Source organism: Canis lupus, chromosome 14, assembly GCF_003254725.2.
Source record: "Canis lupus dingo isolate Sandy chromosome 14, ASM325472v2, whole genome shotgun sequence".
NCBI classification, from domain to species: Eukaryota; Metazoa; Chordata; class Mammalia; order Carnivora; family Canidae; genus Canis; species Canis lupus.
In genome coordinates this window covers 2,561,313-2,586,285 of record NC_064256.1, presented here as the reverse complement: position 1 = coordinate 2,586,285, position 24,973 = coordinate 2,561,313, and the positions used below count along the sequence as shown (strand labels likewise).

At 37.5% G+C, this 24,973-nt stretch overlaps 2 protein-coding genes across 2 annotated transcripts; both read right to left on the bottom strand.

The window, feature by feature from the left end:
* Positions 1-1,240: 1,240 nt before the first annotated feature.
* LOC112675136 (olfactory receptor 2H1-like) lies at positions 1,241-2,660 on the bottom strand. The gene has a single exon (XM_025471712.3). The coding sequence runs from the start codon at positions 2,658-2,660 to the stop codon at positions 1,635-1,637; it is 1,026 nt and encodes a 341-aa protein (XP_025327497.2). The 3' UTR covers positions 1,241-1,634.
* A 20,346-nt stretch (positions 2,661-23,006) lies between these two features.
* LOC112664542 (olfactory receptor 2G6) lies at positions 23,007-24,583 on the bottom strand. The gene has a single exon (XM_025454234.3). The coding sequence runs from the start codon at positions 24,279-24,281 to the stop codon at positions 23,334-23,336; it is 948 nt and encodes a 315-aa protein (XP_025310019.2). The 5' UTR covers positions 24,282-24,583; the 3' UTR covers positions 23,007-23,333.
* Between the last annotated feature and the right edge of the window lie 390 nt (positions 24,584-24,973).

Sequence of the window (24,973 nt, the reverse complement as noted above, 5' to 3'; positions counted from 1 at the left end):
CTCAATCCATACAACTACTTTGAAGAAGAAACTCTTGATTAACCTACAACTTTATTAATAAACATAACCCTTTTTGTCATCTTTAGAAAACATCTTCAGCTTAAAAGAGAGACCTCTTACATCTTTTGTCCATGTGATAGGTATCACACTATTTCTTAACATCTGCTTCTGTTCTACATTTAGAGTATGGGAAATATAAAAAACTCTCAAGTCAAGTTAGTTATGACCATATGCCTTGTTACAGCCCAGGAAATATGAGAGGGAGTGATACAAAGAACCTCTGAGAGGAAGTATTTAGTAATCAGAACTTGACCCTCCAGTCATGTCTTCTGTCTTGGGAACATGTAAAAATGGAGACATCCTAAGGACAAATCAACTTGGAATGTCAGATAACAAATAAAAGACACTGCCCCAGAAGGTCATGGTCACCCAATTTGGACTTTAAATGTTTAAGAAATAAACCTATGTTTTTAAGGCATTGACAATCTGTTGTTTTTACCTTGGTATCCTCATACACATTGTTAATATGTTAATATAACCCTTTATAAGGGTCTCTTGTAAATATTAATTTTAGCTTCTAGCTCTAAGCTATCTGTTTTCTATAGGTTTTTCCATCAATGTCACACACAGACCTCTAGCTTAATTAATTCATGATAATGATATTTGATAACAACCCCGAAGATCCTATGATAAATCAGAGAATAGATATATATTACAAACTCTATGGTATTTTAGAATATTTCAGCAAATGTTAATGGAAACTTCCAGGACTACTTTTTAACATCTCAGTTTCACTGGAAAAATATTAATTAGACATAGGCAAAATTATTTTTGTATAATTTCATAACAAAGAAGATAACAGAGAAACCATGAGACAGTTTTTATACTTATTTGTATAATTTTCAAATGTTATTAATTTAAAAATATTAAATATTATTAATTTTGCAGATACATAAATACTTTTGAATGGTTACCTTATTTGTAATCAAGTGGAGATTAAATTAAGTATGGATGACATTCAATGATATATGTGTCTCATGGAATAAGAGATCTCCTCTGAATACATGTGTCTCCATGGCACTTCACCATCATGGCTTCATCTTGTGTAAATTCCAAAAAAAAGGAGAAAATAGCACAATATCTGAAACTAGCATAACTTTTCTTATACTCCAGTTGTTATTAAGAGTTAAATTTAAAAAGGAAACATTGCATGTGTATTAGAAACCAAGGGAAGCTCCAGGGAAATTTTATTCCATTCAAGTCTACATAAATCAATCCATAGTAAACAGTCCTTTATACTCCTAAAAACATATAACAGATGATTTATTATATTTCTAAAGCTGTCTAGTTCATGGTGCTTATGTTGCTTTAAATGTTAACTCTGAGAATAGTGTCTCTTTCTAGGCAAAGATATTCTGAGTTACTTATTATATGTAAAAAGCTGGCATTGTTTCTGTACAGATTTTTTTTTAAAACAAAATGATACATAAAATCATAGGAATAAAGGATAAGTCACAAATTACTGCCTTCATATTAAAATTACTCTTTTGTAAAATAATGATTCAAAGCATCTCTAATGGAGAGCATGTGAACATCATGATTTTCAACTTTTTTTTTGTTCAAAAGATCAATTTCTACTTTTTCCATTTACACATCCACTTCTTCAGGAGTCTTTGCAGAGCATCCTTCACTTCTTTGTTCCTTAGGGTATAGATGAGAGGGTTCAACAATGGTGTGACTAAAGTGTAGAAGAAAGTGAATAACTTGCCATAATTTGAAGCAAAGTCATTCTTAGGGTCTGTATAAACCATGGCCACTGTCCCATAAAACATGAGGACCACAGTGAGATGAGAAGAACAGGTGGCAATGGCCTTCTGCCTTCCATCCTTGGATTGGATTTTACCTAAGGCTTGAGCTATGTAGCCATAAGAAGTCAGGATTAACCCCATTGGCACAATGGTGAAAAGGTCAGCAGAGATGGTCATTTGCCATTCAATGGCAGAGGTATTTCCACATGCCAGGCGTATGAAAGCAGGAACTTCACAAATAAAATCATCCAAATGGTGGTGGGTGTATAAAGGAAGTTGGAATGTGATGGGGGATTGGGTCACAGATTCCATCAATCCAGACATCCAGGCTATGAGCACCAGCTTCCAACAGAACTGATGATGCATGATGATTGTATAGTGCAGGGGCTGACAAATAGCTACATAGCGGTCAAATGCCATCACCACCAACATGACACCTTCTGTGGCACCAAGACAGAGCAACACAGAGAGTTGGATGACACAGCCTGTGTAGGTGATGCTCTTGTCTGGCCCCCACAAATTGTACAACATCTGGGGCACAGCAGTTGTAGTGAAGCAGAGATCCAAGAAAGAAAGATTGCTAAGAAAGAAGTACATGGGGGTGTAGAGATGAGGGTCCACATAAGAGAGCAAGATAATGGTTGAGTTGGAGAGGATGATCATGGTGTACAAGATGATCACAATCCAGAAGAGAATCATTTCTAGATGGGGCCATTCAGAGAAGCCCAGAAGTATAAAGCCAACTTGGAAACTGTTGTTTGTAATTCCTAGTGCTTTTGGCATTAGGGTGGGGACATAATTGTAAGTAAGATTTTGTGAATGAATTTTTAAAGAAAGCTGTACTACAAGCATTATTAGTTTTCCAGGGGGTTTTGGGTCATAGAACATATATGTGCTTTCCCATATATAATCAGCAATATTATACAATCTCTCTTCCATAATGTTGTGGCTTTTATACAAAAGGGATATTTGTAAGATACTGATGAGGAGAACAAAGGCAAGAGAAATGCGTGGAGGCAGAGAAAATTAAGGCCATTCCACTTTAAATTCAGCGTTATCACAAGTGCAGCCATCCCAGGCCCCTGTGAATAAGAGCTGAACTTTACCTTACTTCAGTTACAGGAAGAAAACAGCTTACAGTTTAACGTCCTAGAAAGCCCCATATTAGAATAAAAACAGAGCCCAAGCCAAGGGCAGGAAGTCCCTATTAGAATGAAAACAGAGTCCAAGCCAGTGGCAGGAAGCCCCTATTAAAATAAGAACAGAGCTCAATGCCCTTGAAGGCCCTATATCAAAATGTAAACAGAACTTGAAGAATTGCTCCAGCCCTTCTGGAGGTCCCTGAGAACAGCCCTTAAAACTAAGCTGAAACCCACCTGGGGGTCCACGTCTCTGCTCTGCTGTGTGGGTACACTTGGACCCAAGCTCGAGCTTGTAAATAAAAATAAACCCTCATGTGTTTGCATTGGTGTGGGCTCCTCGGTGGTTTCTCGGATTCACAATCTCGGGCACAACAAAATGTAGTTAAAATTAAATCTCCTTACGACTTACAGCTTGCTGATAAATACCTGAGGCATGCACACTATGACATTCTTCAAGGGACTCTTGGCTGCCTCAATGTTGATATTTCATTAAAGACTAAAAGCAACCTTATTAATTGTCAGACCTCCAAGGTCCTGTAGAATATTTTCACCATATAGAAATTCCTTAGAAACTTACCTTATCTCTACCCCTGCTCCATCCACAAACTTAAAGGTATATAAGCATTCTCTTCTCACAATCACAAATGCAATTCTTTCTGCTCACAAGTCCTGTCCACATGCTATGATAAAAGGCCTTGCATCAATACTACCCAGAGGATTTCTCTCTGGGATATACTCACATCAATCCCAATATATACCCTTATGTGATTACCATAGATCATATTCATGTTCTTCCCAGATTTTCTTTTTAGCCACATATACAGTATCTCTTCAGAATATTTGGAATAAAATGTTGCATACAAAGTAGTCCCCAGTATTGCTTGGGTTTAATTTGCATTATTTGGTGACGTTAGTAAGAACACGAGAAATGGAGATTATCCTAGGAACAAAGACCTTGTGCTCTAAATACAGACACTAACCAGTGAAACTTTGAACATAAATCATCCTCTGAATGTCTGAAGAGCCACTTTGGAAAAAAAAGCCACCTTGGGATAGGTAACGTACCAGTTTTTATTTATTTTAATTTTTAATTTTGTTATTAGTTTTTATTACTTTTGGAAACACACTAGTTTTTAAATGAAGCAATGTTAGGTTGGAAATACCTGGTTGCTTAACCTTAACTAAATTAACTCTAGTTACTTTAAGTAAACAAGTTTAAAATTCTGACACTATTCTTATCTTAGTAACAGTTATAGTAACTCTCATCTCAGAGAATTTGGGCCCAGATTAATGGGGATAATGTTATAACAGTACTTGTCCCTTTGAGATAAAAACATTTAACATTATAAACTAGGAGAACAGAAAGCACTCTAATTGCTGTATAAATGCTATATAATTACCACCCTGTAAACTTCTCTTATTAGTTTTCTTCAGTAATCAATAGGGAATAATAAATTTCCAAAAATCATAACTAAAAGATGTAAGTAAATCAAAGTAACAAAATTATGAAATTTGATTATTTTAAAATTTTGTTTCATGGGCAGGAGAGAAAGATGGTGCATTACCATTATCTAAAGAATACAAACCTGCAGAGTACGATTTAGGAAAAATTTCCTTTAATATTAATTTTATATATTTGAAAAACTGAAGAATAGTTCAAGAAAAAGTCAAGAATGTAAGACATAGGATGCAAAAAGTTGCCCTTTGGTGAAAGAAACAGAGTTTGCATATAGTAAAAATTTAAATTCGAAAGTGAGCAACCAATGCAAAAATCAAAACACTATGGGAGGCAGATTCCAGTTTTTTTCCTTTTTTTTTTTTGAGACTGATTTTATTAAATAGCAGCTTCACAGATATTTATTGAATACCTATCCTGTGCCACACACTGAATGATACTGAGGGAATATACTGTGAACACAGAGATGAAATCTTTGATTTACCAAACCTACAGTTCTGTCTGAACTCTAGGAAACACACTGGGGGTTGCTGGAGGGGAGGGGGTTGGAGGATCAGGTAATGGGGGTGATGGGCAGTAAGGAGGGCATGTGAGGTGAGGAGCACTGGGTGTTATATGCAACTGATGAATCACTGACCTCTGCCTCTGAAACTGATAAGAAAAAACTTACAGTTCAATTAATGTGAAAAGAACGTGAATAAATGAGCAAATTATAAGGATTCAACTATTTCTGATAATAACTACCATGAAAAAGGGAGGAAATCAGGGTATTATAAGTCAGGGTATCAGTGGAAGATTGAAGACCCAAAGGAAGATTATTTCACTCTAGGGGAATAAGGAGAGCATGTGGCTGGGTGCAGGAATTGTCAGCTCTAAGAGCTCCAGCATGGACTGGGAGGTCTAGGCCCTGTGCACTGCAAATGTTAGATGTCGCAAACTCACCTTCTGCATTCAAAGTTCTCATGATCATACCCCGAACTGATATCCCTTTTTTTCTCTGCAAAGCACTCTGAGTTAAATACAAAATGCCTATTTTCTTCCATCAGACTGTATCGCCTCCATCTCTTTAGTTCTCTGTTTCTGCAGTTCTATTTTATCAATTTATCTTCACTTAAGAATGCAATGTTGCATTAAACTGTGGCATTTGGATAAGAATGTTCAAGTCGTTCAGTTGTTTTTGAAGTGACCAGGGTTCAGTTTTTCCTTATGCAAAAAAAAAAAAAAAAAAAATCAGATTGATGGTATTATGTACTGTTTTCTGATAAACTTATGTTGACTTATGTTTGTAAAAATTGTCTTTTCCATTCATTGAATGCATTTCAAAAACAATGTAATATGACTTAAGATATTTATGAAACAGAAAAGAAATGAAGGCAACTCTCATCCTCCCATCAATATAATATATACTATACAAATTTGGTTTCTTATTTTCAATATATAGTTTAATAACATATTGATTGATGTAGTGTATAAAATCAGATACAGAAAAGAGTCACACTGTATATAACAATATTTCTCTACATAGTATAATCATGTATATATTCTCATAACTGAATGCTTTAGAAGATAACTTTTTAATACAAAGCTTTTAATATTTTGCCTTAGTAATAGAAATTATAAACATTTTTCTATTATTTTAAATGTAAATTTCTTCCAAAATTTTGCTAATCTAAAAAACACTGAGATGATTTCTCTATAAACAATTCCTTGCTTCTGTGCTTACATTTTTTAATTAAGATAATCGTATCCTTTTCTGATTCATGCAGTCAGGTTGCTTCCCATCAAAGATTAACTAGATGGACCCCCAGATGGCAGTAGTTAGTTATTTTACTCACATTGCCACTGATAATCCTCTATTTTTTTCTCTTTATAATTTAGCAAGTAATAATGGGGACCTATTGTGGATTTAATTTGCATTTTTGTGATAATGTGTGGTTTGGTATTTACAAGTTGTTTGCAAAGTCTTCACAAAAAATTTGTGTCATTTTAAAATTTGATGAATTAATGTTTTTTAATTAATATTTAAGAGATTCTTAGTGCAGAATTTTAGCTTATGATTTGTCATTAGATTCAACTTTAAAGGATCTTTTAATAGGGTCAATCTCCTTTTCTCCTCAGAAGTATGCATTTTTTTCATTTTTCAAATCTTAAATAATTTTTCATGATATTTTCTACATTGGCATTGTTCATAGTTTAGGTAAATCTTTACCCACACAATTGCCTATTTAACAGTTTCATTTAATCAATTAGATGTTTACATCAATTAAACCTTTAAATCAATTTAAATTAATTATTTAAATTAAATATTAAAATCAATTTTGCTGCTTACATTTGCATTTAAAAAAAGTTTTTAAAGATTAACTTTATTTGAGAGAGAGAGAGAGTGAGAACACACAGGAGTGGGGGATAGCGCAGAGGGGGAGAGGGCGGGAATCTCCAGTGGCCTCCCTGCTCAGCACCAAGCCTGATTTAAAAATACTGGGAACGTGACCTGAGCCAAAACCAAGAGTTTGATTCTTAACTGACTGAGCCACCTAGACACCCATTTGCTGCTTGTATTTTCAGAGAACTCTGCTATCATTATGGTAGGGAGCAGTTTATTCCATTCTTATTGATATGACCAAAATTTAACCAATCTGTTTGGAGGAAAACATTCTGTCACTCATGCTCACTCCCTCTATCTCTGGTATATTTTCAAAATTATGGCACAGGAAACTTTTACTGGTGTCATTCAGTAGTATTTATTAAGTAGCTAATTATGTAGATTTTAGTTTGAACTATGCCATAGCGTTCCTAAAGCTTAGCCTTTTTCTTGTTAGCGTATATAAATATCTAAACACAAAATAAACACTAGAGTTCTTTTGAAATATATTTTACTAAACAATCCACTTCTTAATACTTTCTGCCTTTTTCAATATAAGCAATTTTAAGAAATTCACCATTCCAGTATGATAAATGAAACACTATGAAGAAACAATCATGGAAACAATGTTACTTGTGTGTTTTGACGTACAAATTAGTAAATATACGGTATTATATATATAGTAAATATACAGTAAATATACAGCATGAATTAATGATGAACAGAGCACAATTATGATATGTGCATCTTAAAATACATATTTTTCCATAAAACTCCACAGAAATTAGCATAGATTCTCTTCAAACCCAGGGAAATATTATGCCTTCTGCTTTATGTAACTCTGACTCTTTTACTTCTTTATATTCTAGCTGTTGGATCCCAAAAATGGAATTACCTGGTTGGAAAGCAGATTAGTGGCAGAACTGGGCAAACATTAGCCTGCTACTGAGTCACCTGTGGACCTTCCTACCTTGAGATCTTATCTTAGGCTCCTTCATTTTTAGTGGCTGCTCAGTTAAATATATGGCCTCATGTAGACATTAAGAGATAGGAAGAAAAGGTATGAACATACTATACATTTAGTATGAACACAGAGGGGACTGGGATTCTCAGAAAGTCCCTGGGGATCTATCCATGCAGGTAATTAACTATCAGTTCCCAAATGTTACAGAAATAGAGAAAATGAAAAATATTCTTCCCTTGTTTTCAGTAATGAACTGAGATAACACATTAAGTGTTTTTGGTAGACTATTTTAAAGTGGTCCTCAATAACTGAATAAAGCAATTTGTTAATTATATCTTCTATGGTTTACTACTCTTTGGTTTATTTACTCACACTACAAATATTCATTAAATCGCTGTTGCATGACCATCTCTGTATTGGTCATATAATTGGAACAAAAGAGGAACAGAAACAAGACAATATTCTTTATCAGTCTGAAATTAATTACAAGTGCTTTTTATTACAAAAATAATCAGAGGGGAATGCAATGATGTGTAACAAATATATACAGGACTGTTAAATTGTTCATTAATTGTTTTATGAGAGCTGCATACACTATATAAAAGGCTTAAACATATTTCAAAACCAATTTCTTTTTTTTCCTCTTTAAAGATTTTACTTATTTATTCATGAGAGACATGGAGAGAGAGAAGCAGAGACATAGGCAGAGGGAGAAGCAGGCTTCTGATAAGGAGCCCAATGCAGGACTTGATCCCAGGCCCCTGGGTCACTCCCTGAGCCAAAGGCAGATAGATGCTCAACCACTGAGCCACCCAGGTGCCTCTCAAAACCAGTTTCTTTTTTTTTTTATTTTTTTATTTTTTTTTTATTGGTGTTCAATTTACTAACATACAGAATAACACCCAGTGCCCGTCACCCATTCACTCCCACCCCCCGCCCTCCTCCCCTTCTACCACCCCTAGTTCGTTTCCCAGAGTTAGCAGTCTTTACGTTCTGTCTCCCTTTCTGATATTTCCCACACATTTCTTCTCCCTTCCCTTATTTTCCCTTTCACTATTATTTATATTCCCCAAATGAATGAGAACATATAATGACAAAACCAGTTTCTGGCTACAGTTCAATAATAGCTGAGAAAAGCAATTAATTGCTTTAGAGTATAAAATATTTACTTTTAGGCAACATTATATATCAAAGCAAAAATTAATAAATAAAAATAATAAGGCAAGGTATAATCATTAGAAAATTACAACATGCACAAAAATATTTAAAATAGTTTCCTTTTTAAGAGAGAACGAGGGTGAGAGAGGGTGAGCAAAGGGAGTAGCAGAGGGAAAGAGAGGGACAATCTCAAGCAGACTCCCTGCTGAGCACAGAGCCCCACATGGGGCTCAATTTCACAACACTGAGATCATGACCTCAGCTGAAATCAAGAGTTGGATGCTTAACCCACTGAGCCAGCCACTCAGGTGCCCCTGAGATTGTTTTCTTTAAATAAGTAATAACATGGTATTTCTGTGAAATAGTACTCAAATACTATATGTGAGATATACAAAGAGAAACGTAAAACAAAAACAGACTTTAATTTTGATCCAGATAAATACTGACTAGAAACAAAGAAAAAATATAATTAAAAAATTATCTTTTTAAATTTAAATGTTAGTTAACATACAATTCTGGAGTAGAATTCAGTGATTAGACACTTACATACAACACCCACTGCTCATTGCAAGTGCCATCTTTATACCTATCACCCATCTAGTCCATCCCTCATCCACCTCCCTCAAGTAACCCTTAGTTTGTTCTCTATCATTAAGAGGCTTTTAATGATCTGTTTCCCACTCTCCTTTTTTTTCTTTCCCCCTTTCCATATGGTCATCTGTTTTCTTTCTTCTTCCTTTCTTCCTTCTTCTTTCTTTCTTTCTTTCTTTCTTTCTTTCTTTCTTTCTTTCTTTCAAATTTTATTTATTTAATTTAGAAAGACAGCACATGTTGAAGGGACAGAAGGAGAGAGACATTCTTTTTTTTTTTTTTAAAGATTTTATTTATTTATTCATGAGAGACGCAGAGAGAGAGGCAGAGACACAGGCAGAGGGAGAAGCAGGCCCCATGCAGGGAGTCCGACGTGGGACTTGATCCCGGGTCTCCAGGATCACACCCTGATCCGAAGGCAGGCACCAAACTGCTGAGCCATCCAGGGATTCCCCAAGAGAGACAATCTTAAGTCGACTCCATGCTCAGCACAAAGCCCAATGTGGGGCTCAATTCCAGGACGTTGAGAGTATGACCTGAGCCAAAACCAAGAGCCAGACACTTAACAGACTGTGCCACTCAGGTGCCACTGTTTCTTTCTTAAATTCTACATATGAGTGAAATCATATGGCATATGATTTTCTCTGACTGACTTATTTCACTTAGCATAATACATTCATAATACATACATCTGAATGATGGTCCACATCATTGCAAATGGTAATATTTCACTCTTTTTGATGGCTGAATAATATTATGTAGGCTCTCTCCATTGTTTGACTATTGTTGATAATGTTGCTATAAGTATTGGGGAGCATGCACCCATTCAAATATTTATTTTTCTTTTTTTTGGGTAAATACCTAGTAGTGCAATTGCTGGATCATAGGGTAGTTCTTTTATTAACATTTTGAGGAACCTCCAGATTGTTCTCTAGAGTGGCTACATGTTTGGATTCCAACCAACAGCGGAAGAGAAATCCCTTTCTCCGCACCCTTGCCAAAACCTGTTTTTCTTTTTTTTTTTAAATAAATTTATTTTTTAATGGTGTTCAACTTGTCAACATACAGAATAACACCCAGTGCTCATCCCATCAAGTGCCCCCCTCAGTGCCTGTCACCCAGTCACACCCACCCCCCGCCCACAGCCCCTTCCACCGCCCCTAGATCGTTTCCCAGAGTTAGGAGTCTCTCATGTTCTGTCTCCCTTTCTGATATTCTCACTCATTTTTTTCTTCTTTCCCCTTTATTCCCTTTAACTAATTTTTATATTCCCCAAATGAATGAGACCATATAGTGTTTGTCTTTCTCAGATTGACTTATTTCACTCAGCATAATACCCTCCAGTTCCATCCACATCGAAGCAAATGGTGGGTATTTGTCGTTTCTAATGGCTGAGTAATATTCCATTATATACATAAACCACATCTTCTTTATCCATTCATCTTTCCATGGACACTGAGGCTCCCTCCACAGTTTGGCTATTGTGGACATTGCTGCTAGAAACATTGGGGTGCAGGTGTTCCAGCGTTTCACTGCATCTATATCTTTGGGGAAAATCCCAAGCAGTGCAATTGCTGGGTCATAGGGCAGATCTATTTTTAAGTCCTTGAGGAACCTCCACACAGTTTTCCAGAGTGGCTGCACCAGTTCACATTCCCACCAACAGTGTAAGAGGGTTCCCTTTTCTCCGCATCCTCTCCAACATTTGTGATTTCCTGCCTTGTTAATTTGCCCCATTCTCAATGGTGTGAGGTGGAATCTCACTGTGGTTTTGATTTGTATTTCCCTGATGGCAAGTGATGCAGAGCATTTTCTCAGGTGCATGTTGGCCATGTCTATGTCTTCCTCTGTGAGATTTCTCTTCATGTCTTTTGCCCATTTCATGATTGGATTGTTTGTTTCTTTGCTGTTGAGTTTAAGAAGTTCTTTATAGATCTTGGAAACTAGCCCTTTATCTGATATGTCATTTGCAAATATCTTCTCCCATTCTGTAGGTTGTCTTTTATTTTGTTGACTGTATCCTTTGCTGTGCAGAAGCTTCTTATCTTGATGAAGTCCCAATAGTTCATTTTTGCTTTTGTTTCTTTTGCCTTCGTGGATGTATCTTGCAAGAAGTTACTGTGGCCAAGTTCTAAAAGGGTGTTGCCTGTGTTCTCCTCTAGGATTTTGATGGAATCTTGTCTCACATTTAGATCTTTCATCCATTTTGAGTTTATCTTTGTGTGTGGTACAAGAGAGTGGTCTAGTTTCATTCTTCTGCATGTGGATGTCCAATTTTCCAAGCACTATTTAGTGAAGAGACTTTCTTCCAATGGATAGTCTTTCCGACTTTGTCGACTATTATTCACCATAAAGTTGAGGGTCTACTTCTGGATTCTCTATTCTGTTCCATTGATCTATGTGTCTGTTTTTGTGCCAGTACCACACTGTCTTGATGACCACAGCTTTGTAGTACAACCTGAAATCTGGCATTTTGATGCACCCAGCTATGGTTTTCTTTTTTAAAATATCCCTGGCTGGGAACCCTGGGTGGCGCAGCGGTTTGGCGCCTACCTTTGGCCCAGGGCACGATCCTGGGGACCCGGGATCAAGTCCCAGGTAGGGCTCCCAGTGCATGGAGCCTGCTTCTCCCTCTGCCTGTGTCTCTGCCTCTCTCTCTCTCTCTCTCTCTCTGTGACTATCATAAATAAATAAAAAAAATTAAAAATAAAATAAAATTCCCCTGGCTATTTGGGGTCTTTTCTGATTCCACACAAATCTTAAAATAATTTGTTCTAACTCTTGGGGGAAAGTCCATGGTATTTTGATAGGGATTGCATTAAATGTGTAAATTGCCCTGGGTAACATCGACATTTTCACAATATTAATTCTGCCAATCCATGAGCATGGAATATTGTTCCATCTCTCTGTGTCTTCCTCAATTTCTTTCAGAAGTGTTCTATAGTTTTGAGGGTATAGATCCTTTACCTCTTTGGTGAGGTTTATTCCTAGGTATCTTATGCTTTTGGGTGCAATTGTAAATGGGATTGACTCCTTAATTTCTCTTTCTTCAGGCTCATTGTTAGTGTCTAGAAATGCCACTGACTTATGGGCATTGATTTTGTATCCTGCCACGCTGCCAAATTGCTGTATGAGTTCTAGCAATCTTGGGGTGGAGGCTTTTGGGTTTTCTTTTGTTTTCTTTTAATTTATTTTTATTGGTGTTCAATTTACTAACATACAGAATAACTCCCAGTGCCCGTCACCCATTCACTCCCACCCCCCGCCCTCCTCCCCTTCTACCACCCCTAGTTCGTTTCCCAGAGTTTGCAGTCTTTACGTTCTTTTGGGTTTTCTATGTAGAGTATCATGCCATCGGCGAAGTGGGAGAGTTTGACTTCTTCTTTGCCAATTCGAATGTCTTTAATGTCTTTTTGTTATCTGATTGCTGAGGCTAGGACTTCCAGTACTATGTTGAATAGCAGTGGTGAGAGTGGACATCCCTGTCTTGTTCCTGATCTTAGGGGAAAGGCTTCCCCATTGAGAATTATATTTGCTATGGGCTTTTCGTAGATGGCTTTTAAGATGTTGAGGAAAGTTCCCTCTATCCCTACACTCTGAAGAGTTTTGATCAGGAATGGATGCTTATTTTGTCAAATGATTGCTCTGCATCTAATGAGAGAGTCATACGGTTCTTGGTTTTTCTCTTGCTGATACGATGAATCACATTGATTGTTTTACAAGTGTTGAACCAGCCTTGCATCCCGGGAATAAATCCTACTTGGTCATGGTGAATAATTTTCTTAATGTATTGTTGGACCCTATTGGCAAGTATCTTGTTGAGAATTTTTGCATCCATGTTCATCAGGGATATTGGTCTATAATTGTCCTTTTTGGTGGGGTCTTTGTCTGGTTTTGGAATTAAGGTGATGCTGGCCTCATAGAACGAATTTGGAAGTACTCCATCTCTTTCTATCTTTGCAAACAGCTTTAGTAGAATAGGTATGGTTTCTTCTTTAAACGTTTGATAGAATTCCCCTGGGAAGCCATCCGGCCCTGGACTTCTGTGTCTTGGGAGGTTTTTGATGACTGCTTCAATTTCCTCCCTGGTTATCACCCTGTTCAGGTTTTCTATTTCTTCCTGTTCCAGTTTTGGTAGTTTGTGGCTTTCCAGGAATGCGTCCATTTCTTCTAGATTGCCTAATTTATTGGCGTATAGCTGTTCATAATATGTTTTTAAAATCGTTTGTATTTCCTTGGTGTTGGTAGTGATCTCTCCTTTCTCATTCATGATTTAATTAATTTGAGTCTTCTCTCTCTTCTTTTTAATAAGGCTGGCTAATGGTTTATCTATCTTATTAATTCTTTCAACGAACCAACTCCTGGTTTTGTTGATCTGTTCCACAGTTCTTCTGGTCTCGATTTCATTCAGTTCTGCTCGAATCTTAATTAACTCTCTTCTTCTGCTGGGTGTAGGATCTATTTGCTGTTTTTTCTCTAGCTCCTTTATGTGTAAGGTTAGCTTTTGTATTTGAGTTCTTTCCAGTTTTTGAATGGCTGCTTGTATTGCCATGTATTTCCCCCTCAGGACTGCTTTTGCTGTATCCCAAAGATTTTGGACAGTTGTATCTTCATTCTCATTAGTTTCTATGAATCTTTTTAATTGTTCCTTAATTTCCTGGTTGACTCTTTCATCTTTTAGCGGGATGGTCCTTAAGCTCCCCATGTTTGAAGTCCTTCCAAACTTCTTGTTGTGAATTATGTCTAATTTCAAGGCATTATGGTCTGAGAATGCGCAGGGGACGATCCCAATCTTTTGGCACCGTTTCAGACCCGATTTGTGACCCAGTATGTGGTCTATTCTGGAGAAAGTTCCATTTGCACTTGAGAAGAATGTGTATTCAGTTGAGTTTGGACATAAAGTTTTGTAGATATCTGTGAAATCCATCTGGTCCAGTGTGTCATTTAAAGCTCTCGTTTCTTGGAGATGTTGTGTTTAGAAAACCTATTGAGTGTGGAAAGCGCTAGATTAAAGTCACCAAGTATAAGTGTATTATTGTCTAAGTATGTCTTAACTGTGGTTATTAATTGATTGATCTATTTGGCAGCTCCCACATTCGGGGCATATATATTGAGGATTGTTAAGTACTCTTGTTGGATAGATCCTTTAGGTATGATATAGTGTCCCTCTTCATCTCTCACTACAGACTTCGGGGTAAATTTTAGTTTATCTGATATAAGGATAGCTACCCCTGCTTTCTTTTGAGGACCATTTGAATGGTAAATGGTTCTCCAACCTTTTATTTTCAGGCTGTTGGTGTCCTTCTGTCTAAGATGAGTCTCTTGTAGACAGCAAATAGATGGGTCCTGCTTTTTTATCCAGTCTGAAACCCTGTGCCTTTTGATGGGGTCAGTAAGCCCGTTCACGTTCAGAGTTACTATTGAAAGATATGAGTTTAGTGTCATCATGATGTCTATTCAGTCCTTGTTTTTGTGGGTTGTTCCACTGGACTTCTTCTTAAAGGGGAATTTTAAGAGTCCCCCTTAAAATTTCTTGCAGAGGTGGTCTGGAGGTCACATATTCTTTCAGCTCCTGCTTGTCTTGGAAGCTCTTTATCTCTCCTTCCATTCTGAATGAGAGCCTTGCTGGATAAAGTATTCTCGGTTGCTTGTTTTCCTCATTTAGGACCCTGAATATATCCTGCCAGCCCTTTCTGGCCTGCCAGTTCTCTGTGGAGAGGTCTGCTGTTACCCTAATACTCCTCCCCATAAAAGTCAGGTATTTCTTTTCTCTTGCTGCTTTAAGGATCTTCTCTTTATCTTTGGAGTTTGCCAGCTTAACTATTAAATGCGGAGGTGTTGAACGGTTTTTATTGATTTTAGCGGGGGATCTCTCTATCTCCTGGATCTGAATGCCTGTTTCTCTTCCCATATTAGGAAAGTTTTCAGCTATGATTTGTTCAAATACATATTCTGGACCTCTGTCCCTTTCGGCGCCCTCGGGAAACCCAATTAAACATAGATTTTTCTTCCTCAGGCTGTCATTTATTTCCCTTAACTTATCCTCATGGTCTTTTAATTGTTTGTCTCAGTTTCCCTCTTTGCCATCAACTTGCCTTCTATGTCACTCACTGGTTCTTCCACCTCGTTAACCCTCCTCATTAGGACTTCTAGTTTGGATTGCATCTCATTCAATTGATTTTTAATTTCTGCTTGATTAGATCTAAATTCTGCAGTCATGAAGTCTCTTGAGTCCTTTATGCTTTTTCTAGAACCACCAGTAGCTTTATAATAGTGCTTCTGAATTGGCTTTCTGACATTGAATTGTAATCCAAATTTTGTAACTCTGTGGGAGAGAGGACTGTTTCTGATTCTTTCTTTTGAGGTGAGGTTTTCCTTCCAGTCATTTTGCTCAGTGAAGAGTGGCCAAAAACAAGTTGTATTGGGAAAAGGAGAAAAAGAGAGGAGAGAAAGAAGGAAAGAAAAGAGAAAGAGAAAAAAAAGGAAGGAAAAAAAAGAAAAAAGAAGAAAAAGAGAAAGAGAAAGAAAAAGAAAGAAATGAAATAAAAGGGTGGGGGAAGAAAACAAATCAAAAAGCAAACAAAACAAAACAAAACAAACAAAAAAAACACGAGGGCGTATCTTCTGATTCTGTCTACTTTAAGAGCTTTGACTTCCCCTGGAACTTGTCCGTCTAGCTGGTCTTCTGGGGGAGGGACCTGTTGTGCTGATTTTCAGGTGTGAGCACTTGGGGGAGCTGCTCTGCCCCTGCCTGGTGTAGGGCTCAGTGGGGGCTGTTTACCCCGTGAGGCCCCAGGAGGAACAATCCGCAGTGGCAGGGCCAGCTCTGGAGCCCTGGAGTCAGCCCCTGCAGTAACCCCAGAGCTCTCCGTCTGCAGGGCCTGGAGGCTCCGGGGCGGGGCCGCTGATCTGCTCAGCTCGGGGCAGGAGCGTCCTTGCTGTCCTGGGCCCTCCCGGCCTCTGCCTGTCCCTGGAGGAGGCCGGATCCTGGGCTCCTGTGCTCCCTGTGCTCCGGGCCTGCGCTGTTGGATTCTGCTCCCGCCCGGCAACCCCCTCCGCGGAGCCGCCCCCGAGCCCTCCGAGCTGCTCCCGCCCCGCAGCCCCCTCCGCGGAGCCTCTTCCTCTGCCCGAGCCCCCCCGAGCTGCTCCGGGTCCCGCCGTGCGCGCTGCAGCCCTTAGGGAGCTCGGCGCACTCTCCCGGGGCGCAGGTGTCTGTTAGTGTCCCCGGGAGCCCGAGGGCATCCCCGCCCTCCTGGGTCCTGCTCCACCTCCCTGCGAGCCCCTTTCCCCCCGGGAAGGTCGGTGCAGCTCCTGCTCCTCCGGGACGGGGCTCTCCTGTCCTGGGGACACTCGCCCCGGCCTCAGCCCGGCTCCTCGCGGGGCCCCTCCCCCTTGGAGCTTTTTTAATTTATTTCTTTTCCCCGTCTTCCTACCTGATAGAAGCGTGAACTCTTCTCTCTGTAGCATTCCAGCTGTTTCTCTTCAAATCTCAGGCCAAATTTGTAGGTTTTCAGGATGATTTGAAGGTTATCTAGGTAATTTGGTGGGGACAGGTGACTTGGGGACCCTACTCTTCTGCCATCTTGCTCCACCTCCTCTGTGTGTTTCTTTTAACTCAGAAATTTGACATTTATAGCACAAGATCTCTGAGGAAGTAAAGAGGATAATAATAATTTGTGCATCTTAAAATACCTCTCATACCTTAAGCATAATACATAATTCTTATGTATTCTAAGTTCTCTTCAGGGACGCCTGGGTGGCCCAGCAGTTGAGTGTCTGCCTTTGGCTCAGGGTGTGAAACTTTGGGGATCGGGTCTCATTCAGGCTCCCTGTGAGGAGCCTGCTTCCCTCTCTGCCTTTGTCTCTGTGTGTCTCATGAAGAAATAAATAAAAATCTTTAATTAAACATTTTTTAAAAAATTAAAAAGCTCTCTTCAAATCCAGGGAAATGTTATACTTACAAAATTTATGCATTCTGATTTTTGTCTTTCTTCATTTTCTAACTGCTCCATCTCAGAAGTTAATGTGACATACTTGGTTAAAAAGCAAATCAGCGGTAGGGTTAGACAACAGATGAAACTGCTTAGGAGATGCCTGCAAACTTTCCTGCCTGAGGTCTTTTTTCTGGCATCTCCATTCTTACTGACTCCCGAGTTAAATATATAGCATTCTGTGCTCATTAGATGTCAGAAAAGATGTGAGCACTTTCCTATTGGAAAAGAGCATGGAAGGCACACAGGAAACTCAGATCCTTAGGAGATATTGAGGCGTTCTATACTTGCAGCTCCTAGTCTAGATATATTGCAAAGGCATAGAAAATTTAAAAAAAAAAAAAAAAAAAAAAAAAGCTTTGCTTGTTTCTAGTAAATGGATCTTTACCACGTTGTTTTCAGGTAATGTGTCATTAGCTGAATTAAGTCATCAGCATATTGATTATATATGCTATAAGCTTCAACAGTCGTTGATTTACTTTTTCACCCTGCATATGTCACTGCGTCTCTCTTGTCCCTGTCCTGTCCCTGTGTTAGTCGTTGAAGATGTAAGAGATAGATAAGAAAGAAAAGAGGATTAAGATGAAATTTATGAGTCTGAAGTCACTTGCATATGCTATAGGTAATTAAATATAGTTGAAGGAGATTGAAGAACTTGAAGCAAGGATAAAATAAATTTTATTTGCACAGGATAAAATAAATGATAAAACCGAGGTTTTTTAAGAATATGATAAAAGATACAATTAATTTTTGCCTCAGGCATATAATGATGAGTAACATATGTATATGAAGAAAAAGAACATTTAATTAGCTATTGTTCTATGAAAGCATTGTAGGATACATAGAATATATAAAAGTTCTAGTGGGAACTGAAACCAATTTCCATATGATATATGCTGTTATCTAGGAATAGAGACTTCTCTTTAAAATATAAAATATTTCACTTTAGAGCACATCATATATAAAAAAATAGCACTATGTAAGCACAATATATGGGATGCCTGGGTATCTCAGTGGTTAAGCATCTGCCTTCAGCTCGAGGTGAGATCCTAGAGTCCCAGGATCGAGTCCCACGTCAGGCTCCCTGCATGGAGCCTGCTTCTCCCTCTGCCTGTGTCTCTCATGAATAAACAAATAAAATCTTTTTATTTAAAAAGCACAAAAGATACAACATGACAGCTACAAAATTATAAAAATTTGTTTCTCTTGAAATAAAAATGTAAAAAAAAGAAATAAAAATGTAAGAAAATATTTCTGTGTAAGAGAAATTAACTTCCATACACGAGATTTCCAAGAAGTAAATATAAATCATCTGCTTTCTGAGACTCTTTGTTTCATATGTAGGTAAGACTTTTATTTGCTTTTCATTTTGGAGATTCCTTTTCTTTCTTTTTCATTGCTTGAACTAAATGACTTTTCTTGGTACATAAGTAGAATGACAGTCATGATCCTCAGCTCCCCCCTAAAATAATTCTAAATGAGCCTCTTTTTAATTCCTGTATCTGTGTCTATGAACTTCAAAATTCAAAGTATTTCCACTTATTTTCCTCATAATTTGGGCTAGATTTTGTGCTGCAGGTTCTGTTTCTAAAATCTTCTATGGGGATGCCTGGGTGGCTCAGTGGTTGAGCATCTGCCTTTGGCCCAGGGCATGATCCTGGAGTCCCAGGATCGAGTCCCACATCAGGCTCCCTGCATGGAGCCTGCTTCTCTCTCTGCCTATATCTCTGCCTCTCTCTCTCTGTGTCTCTCATGAATAAATAAATAAAATCTAAAAAAATAAAAAAAAATGAAATCTTCTATACGTTTTCTCTGTTCCTTGGATTCTTCAGTATTCTGACAAAGGGCATCATTTTCTTACTTTATTATTATTTTTATTTATATTTATTTATTTTATTATTTATTTTTTCTTTTAATAACAAATTTATTTTTTATTGGTGTTCAATTTGCCAACATACAGTATAACACCCAGTGCTCATCCCATCAAGTGCCCCCCTTCAGTGCCTGTAAACACATTTCAGGGGCGCTTGGGTGGCTCAGTGTTTGAGTGTCTGCCTTTGGATCAGGTCGTGATCCCGGAGTCCTGGGATCAAGTCCCACATCAGGCTTCCCGCAGAGAGCTTGCTTCTCCCTCTGCTTTTGTCTCTACCTCTCTCCTCTATGTCTCTCATGAATAAATAAATAAAATCTTTAAAAATAAAAAAACTACATTTCTGCCATTTCATAGTATTTGAAGGAATGTTGGAACCATATATGCATTACACCTTTTTTTTCATTGTATAGTTTTTAAAAATGATAACATTGTATGATTAAATAGCTAGGCAATATTGCCTTTTTCTTGTGGGAATAACATGGAAAACCATTTTAGAAAGTAAGTTGTTAATATGTGTAAATTGACTTATGTATCCCCGTTTTTGGCTTACCAATTGCATTTCTAAAAATTCCATATAAACATATAATAATAAACATAGTCTAAAAATGTGGAGGTGTACTCAATGCAGCTATTAATTAAAGAAAAAATGTAAACCCTTCAATAGTAAGGAAAAAAAATAATAAATTGTGGATTTTTTTGAGACTACTAAATCATAATAGAAAAGCTCACAATAATATAAGTAAAAAAGATAATATAGAATTGTATATGTACCACGACAGCAAAAGCAATATAACTATACCATCTTAGAAAAACTTGGCATTACATTAAAAAAAAAGTAACTGGATTTTAAAAATTGTTTTTATTTTTATTAAGTCATTTTAGTAAACTTCCTTTCCATGTGTCTTTTGTTCCTCTTATATTATTTCTGCTTTGTTTTTGCAGGATTTGCCTATTATCTCTTTGTTGTATAGAATAGCATATTTAGCTATTTTACTGTATTTAATAAACTACATTGGCAGTAATTTGTTGTGTATAGTAGTTATTTATTTTTTTCCACAGAAATTCTTTTCCATATTGTGGAGGCCGAGAAAATTAAGGCCATTCCACCTCAAGTTTAGCATTAGCACAAGTACAGCCATCTTAGGCCCCTGTGAATAAGAGCTGAACTTTACAGGAAAAACTGCAGAATGTCCTCGGCAGGGAATCCCATATCAGAAAGACAGCAGAGCTCAGAATGCCCTCAGCAGAGAATCCCATATCAAATCTTAAGAAACTCCCCCACTCTTTCCCCCATATTGGAATGGAAAAAAATTCCTCCACCCCTTCTGAAAATCCTCTAGACCAGCCCATAAAAAACCAAGCAGTAACTCACTTTGGGGTCCAAGCCCCTGCTCTGCTGTGTGGAGTATACTTGGACCCAAGCTCAAGCTTGTAAATAAACCCTCATGTACTTGCATCGGTGTCGACTCCTTGGTGGTTTCTCGGACAGCAATATTACCCTTAAGTAAGTTTTAAATTTGTCTCTGCATTTTTATAGTAGTTCTTTGTAAATTTTGTATGACTTTTTAAATTAATTAATTTTACTTTTTTACTTTAACTAGTGTAGTAAGAGGGATCTTTTTTTTTTTTTATTGGAGTTCAATTTGCCAACATATAGCATATCACCCAGTGCTCATCCCATCAAGTACCCCCCTCAGTGCCCGTCAGACTCCACATCCAGCATGATGCCCAATGTGAATTGGTTGAATTCACAACCCTGAGGTCAAGACTTGAGCTGAGATCAAGTGTCAGACACTTAACTGTCTGGGCCACTCTGTTACTTTCCTTATTTTATATCTGGTTTTCTTTTCATTTTTTTTTACAGTTTATTTTATTAAATGTAATCTTATTTGTGTCATGGATGCCAAATTTCATTTAAATACATTTATGTTCTGATGTGGGTTTTTTTTTCCCTTGTCAAGCTTTACTGGGTATAAAGAAATAAAGCTTCTATAAACATGAGGTTGCCTGTACAACTTCTCACCTTGCATATTATAAATGAAAGCTTGTGCTTCTTAACATGTCCCATTAGGTTCCCAAAACTTCCTCCATTAGTGAGTGTGTTATTCATATTTGAAAATTCTGGAAGGCAAATTCAACTAGTCTTTTTTTTAATTTTTTTTATTTTTTATTTTTTTATTTTTATGATAGTCACACAGAGAGAGAGAGAGAGAGAGAGAGAGAGAGGCAGAGACACAGGCAGAGGGAGAAGCAGGCTCCATGTACCGGGAGCCTGACGTGGGATTCGATCCCGGGTCTCCAGGATCGCGCCCTGGGCCAAAGGCAGGCACCAAACCGCTGCGCCACCCAGGGATCCCTCAACTAGTCTTTTATGCCTTTTATTTCTCATAAACTGAATATTCATTATTTCAGCTGCTACCAAGATGTTTACAGGGTATAAAGTGCACAAAGTATTTTTTGGAAAGGCATCACTGATCACTGATTTACTCAGAAAATTTTCCTGATTTTTTTCATTCTTATGTGTGCAGCCTTTTAATCTTCAAATTAGTCTTTGGAAGTAGACACAAGTCTAAATTTTCTCTTGTAGACTGTCAGTGTTATTTTAATACAAAGATGAATTTTAAGTGAGCCTCAGGTTTTTTGTTTTTTTTTGTTTTTTTTGTCGTAAGTTTCAATGACATGAAAGCCCACACAGTATGAGTACTTTTTATTTTCATTGATGTTTTGATGATTCCTTTTGCCTTGTGGGAGTCATAATAAAAAATGAGTAAGATTATAGATTAAATCAGTTTTTCGGGGATCTCTGGGTGGCTCAGTGGTTTAGTGCCTGCCTTTGGCCCAGGGCATGATCCTGAAGTTCAGGATCATAAAGATTTTAAAATCTTTTAAAAAAATCAATTTTTCTATACCTGTACAATTCTGCTAAAATACTTGAGACTGACAATTGACATATTTCACTCTCTTTGGACAGAGACAGAAAGAATGATACACACTTTCTTTCACTTTCACTCAATTATTAAAATTCTTTCAAGAGAATGGGAATAAACAATATGTGAATTGATCAAATTTTTTTAAAGATTTTATTTATTTATTCATGAGAGACACAGAGAGAGAGAGAGAGAGAGAGAGGCAGAGACACAGGTAGAGGGAGAGGCAGGCTCCATGCAGGGAGCCTGACGTGGGACTCAATCCCAGGTCTCTAGGATCACACCCTGGGCCGAAGGTGATGCTAAACCGGTGAGCCATCAGGGCTGCCCTGAATTGATCAACTTAATAGAAGCTTACTTGTTTCATTGCTTTCACAATAAAGTCATAATTTACATTACAAATGTAATCAACATATCACAATTCTGAATTATATTTATGTTTTTCATAATATAAATAAGTTGATATAGTGAAACTTGTCCATTCTCTGGTTTAAACTAATGAGGAAATGGCTATATATTATATGTTATTTCCAAGTTTGTTATATATATATATATGTTTATATATATAATATGTATATATAAGACATGATATATAACTTATATATGTTATTGTGTGTGTATAATACACAATGTGTGTGAAAATGTAGAAATAAAGTTATGTTTCATCTTTTATGGGAATATATATTATAACACAATTCTTCACAGAGGGTGAGATGAATATCATTTCAGGTAAGCTAGGGAATGTAGGTAACATTTCAGTTGAGCTTTTAGGAATAATATGCCAGATAAATATATATTACAGAGTGAAATGGTTTGTGAATGAAAGTGGATGGCATGGATGAAGAAGAGCAAAGAGTTTCTGTAAACACAGGATCTTGGATTCATGCAAAAAATGCTTGGGAAGAATGAAACACTCTTGTGACTGGAATATGTTAGTTTCTTACAGGATTCTGTGGTTTTACTTCTTCTTTACTACTACTCCTGTATTATGTACAAGTATCCCAAAACTTAGAACAAACAATCCATGCGCTAAGAACAGCCACTAAGATCATACTTAGGAGTCATGTATTTTTTGAAACTAAAACATTTCTCATCACCAGTGTTCTCAAGGCCCCTTTCACATCTTTGTTTCTCAGAGTATAGATAATGGGGTTTAAGACTGGGGTGACTATGGTGTAGAAAAGAGAAACAAACTTTCCCTGGTTTTTTGAGCTACTTTTGGCTGGCTGAAGGTACATAAAGATGATGGTTCCATAAAAAATGATGACCACAATCAGGTGGGAAGAACAAGTCCCAAAGGCCTTCCGGCGCCCTGCTGCTGATTTTATCCTCAGCACAGTTTTTGTTATAAAGCCATAGGAGACTAGGATGAGTGACACAGGGACAATTAGAAAAATCACACTGGCCACAAAGAGTTCTATTTCATTGATTGTTGTGTCCACACAGGCCAGTTTGATGAGCACAGGAACCTCGCAGACAATGTGGTCCAGTTTGCGATGACCACAAAGGGGCAGCTGCACAGTAAGGGAGCATTGAATTAAGGAGGTGATAAGACCACTGAGCCATGCTATGATGGCCAGGGAAGCACAAAGCTGAGGATGCATAATAGTTGTGTATTGCAGAGGCCGGCAGACAGCAGCATATCGATCATAAGCCATGACTGCCAAAAGAATACATTCAGAGGATCCCAACCCCATAGCCACATAGAGCTGGGCCACACATCCACCATAGCTCATGTTTTTTTCTTTTTTATTCATGGTAACCAGCAACTGTGGGGCAACGCTGGTGGTAAAGCAGATGTCCACACAAGAGAGATTGCTAAGGAAAAAGTACATTGGAGTGTGGAGTATGGGGGCTAAATAAGACACCAAAATGATGGCAGTGTTCCCCAGAATGTTCAAGATGTAGAAAAGCAAAATTATGACAAAAAGGATCCTTTCTAGTTGGGGATCATCTGCGAATCCCAGCAGAAGAAATCCCTTTTCAGAACTGTTGTTGCTTTCCTCCATTGTCCTGTAGATTTCAATTTATAAAAGGCTTAATATTCTGGAGAAAGAAGATGATAAGGTGAACAGTGGTAAATTGTGGTGTTTCTAATATGATTATCTTCCTTTTATAACATTCAGCCATATTGTAAAGACTGATAACACTTTTCTCAGTGTATGATAACACTTTTCTCAATTTTCTTTGACAGAAATACCTCCTTTGTCATTTCCTTCAGCACATTTCACTCCTTCAAATGGGAACAACACTCATCCATCTACAATGGATTGTAGCAATGGATGGTAACACCATCACAATACCCTCACTCGTTTACTGCCATAGCCTAAGAGGGTAATTATATGCCCTCAACTTTTCTTGGAGAAATATCTTTATAAACTTAGTGATATTTATTTATAAGGCTCTATCAGTTTTGGTTTATTCCTCCTTAAACATTCTGCCATCACATATTTTAAAATTATACAATGGCAGACAGATATGGAGGAAGCATGAAGAAAATTAGCACTTAGGTGTCTTTGGAGAGAATCTGGGTTAGTTATTGGTAGTGATGGTACATCTCAGGCATGAAAAGGACTTTGAAATGATATGTAAAAAAAAAAACAAACTGCTGAAAAGATGATCTTAGAGAGAAGAGAGAGCACATGAAAACCGAATTACCATCAACTTGGCCCAATCATTGTTTTAAACACTGGAATTATGT

Excerpts from the sequence above, each read along its gene's own strand:
- LOC112675136 (XM_025471712.3), bottom strand. The coding sequence starts at position 2,660 with ATGCTTGTAGTACAGCTTTCTTTAAAAATTCATTCACAAAATCTTACT.
- LOC112664542 (XM_025454234.3), bottom strand. The coding sequence starts at position 24,281 with ATGGAGGAAAGCAACAACAGTTCTGAAAAGGGATTTCTTCTGCTGGGA.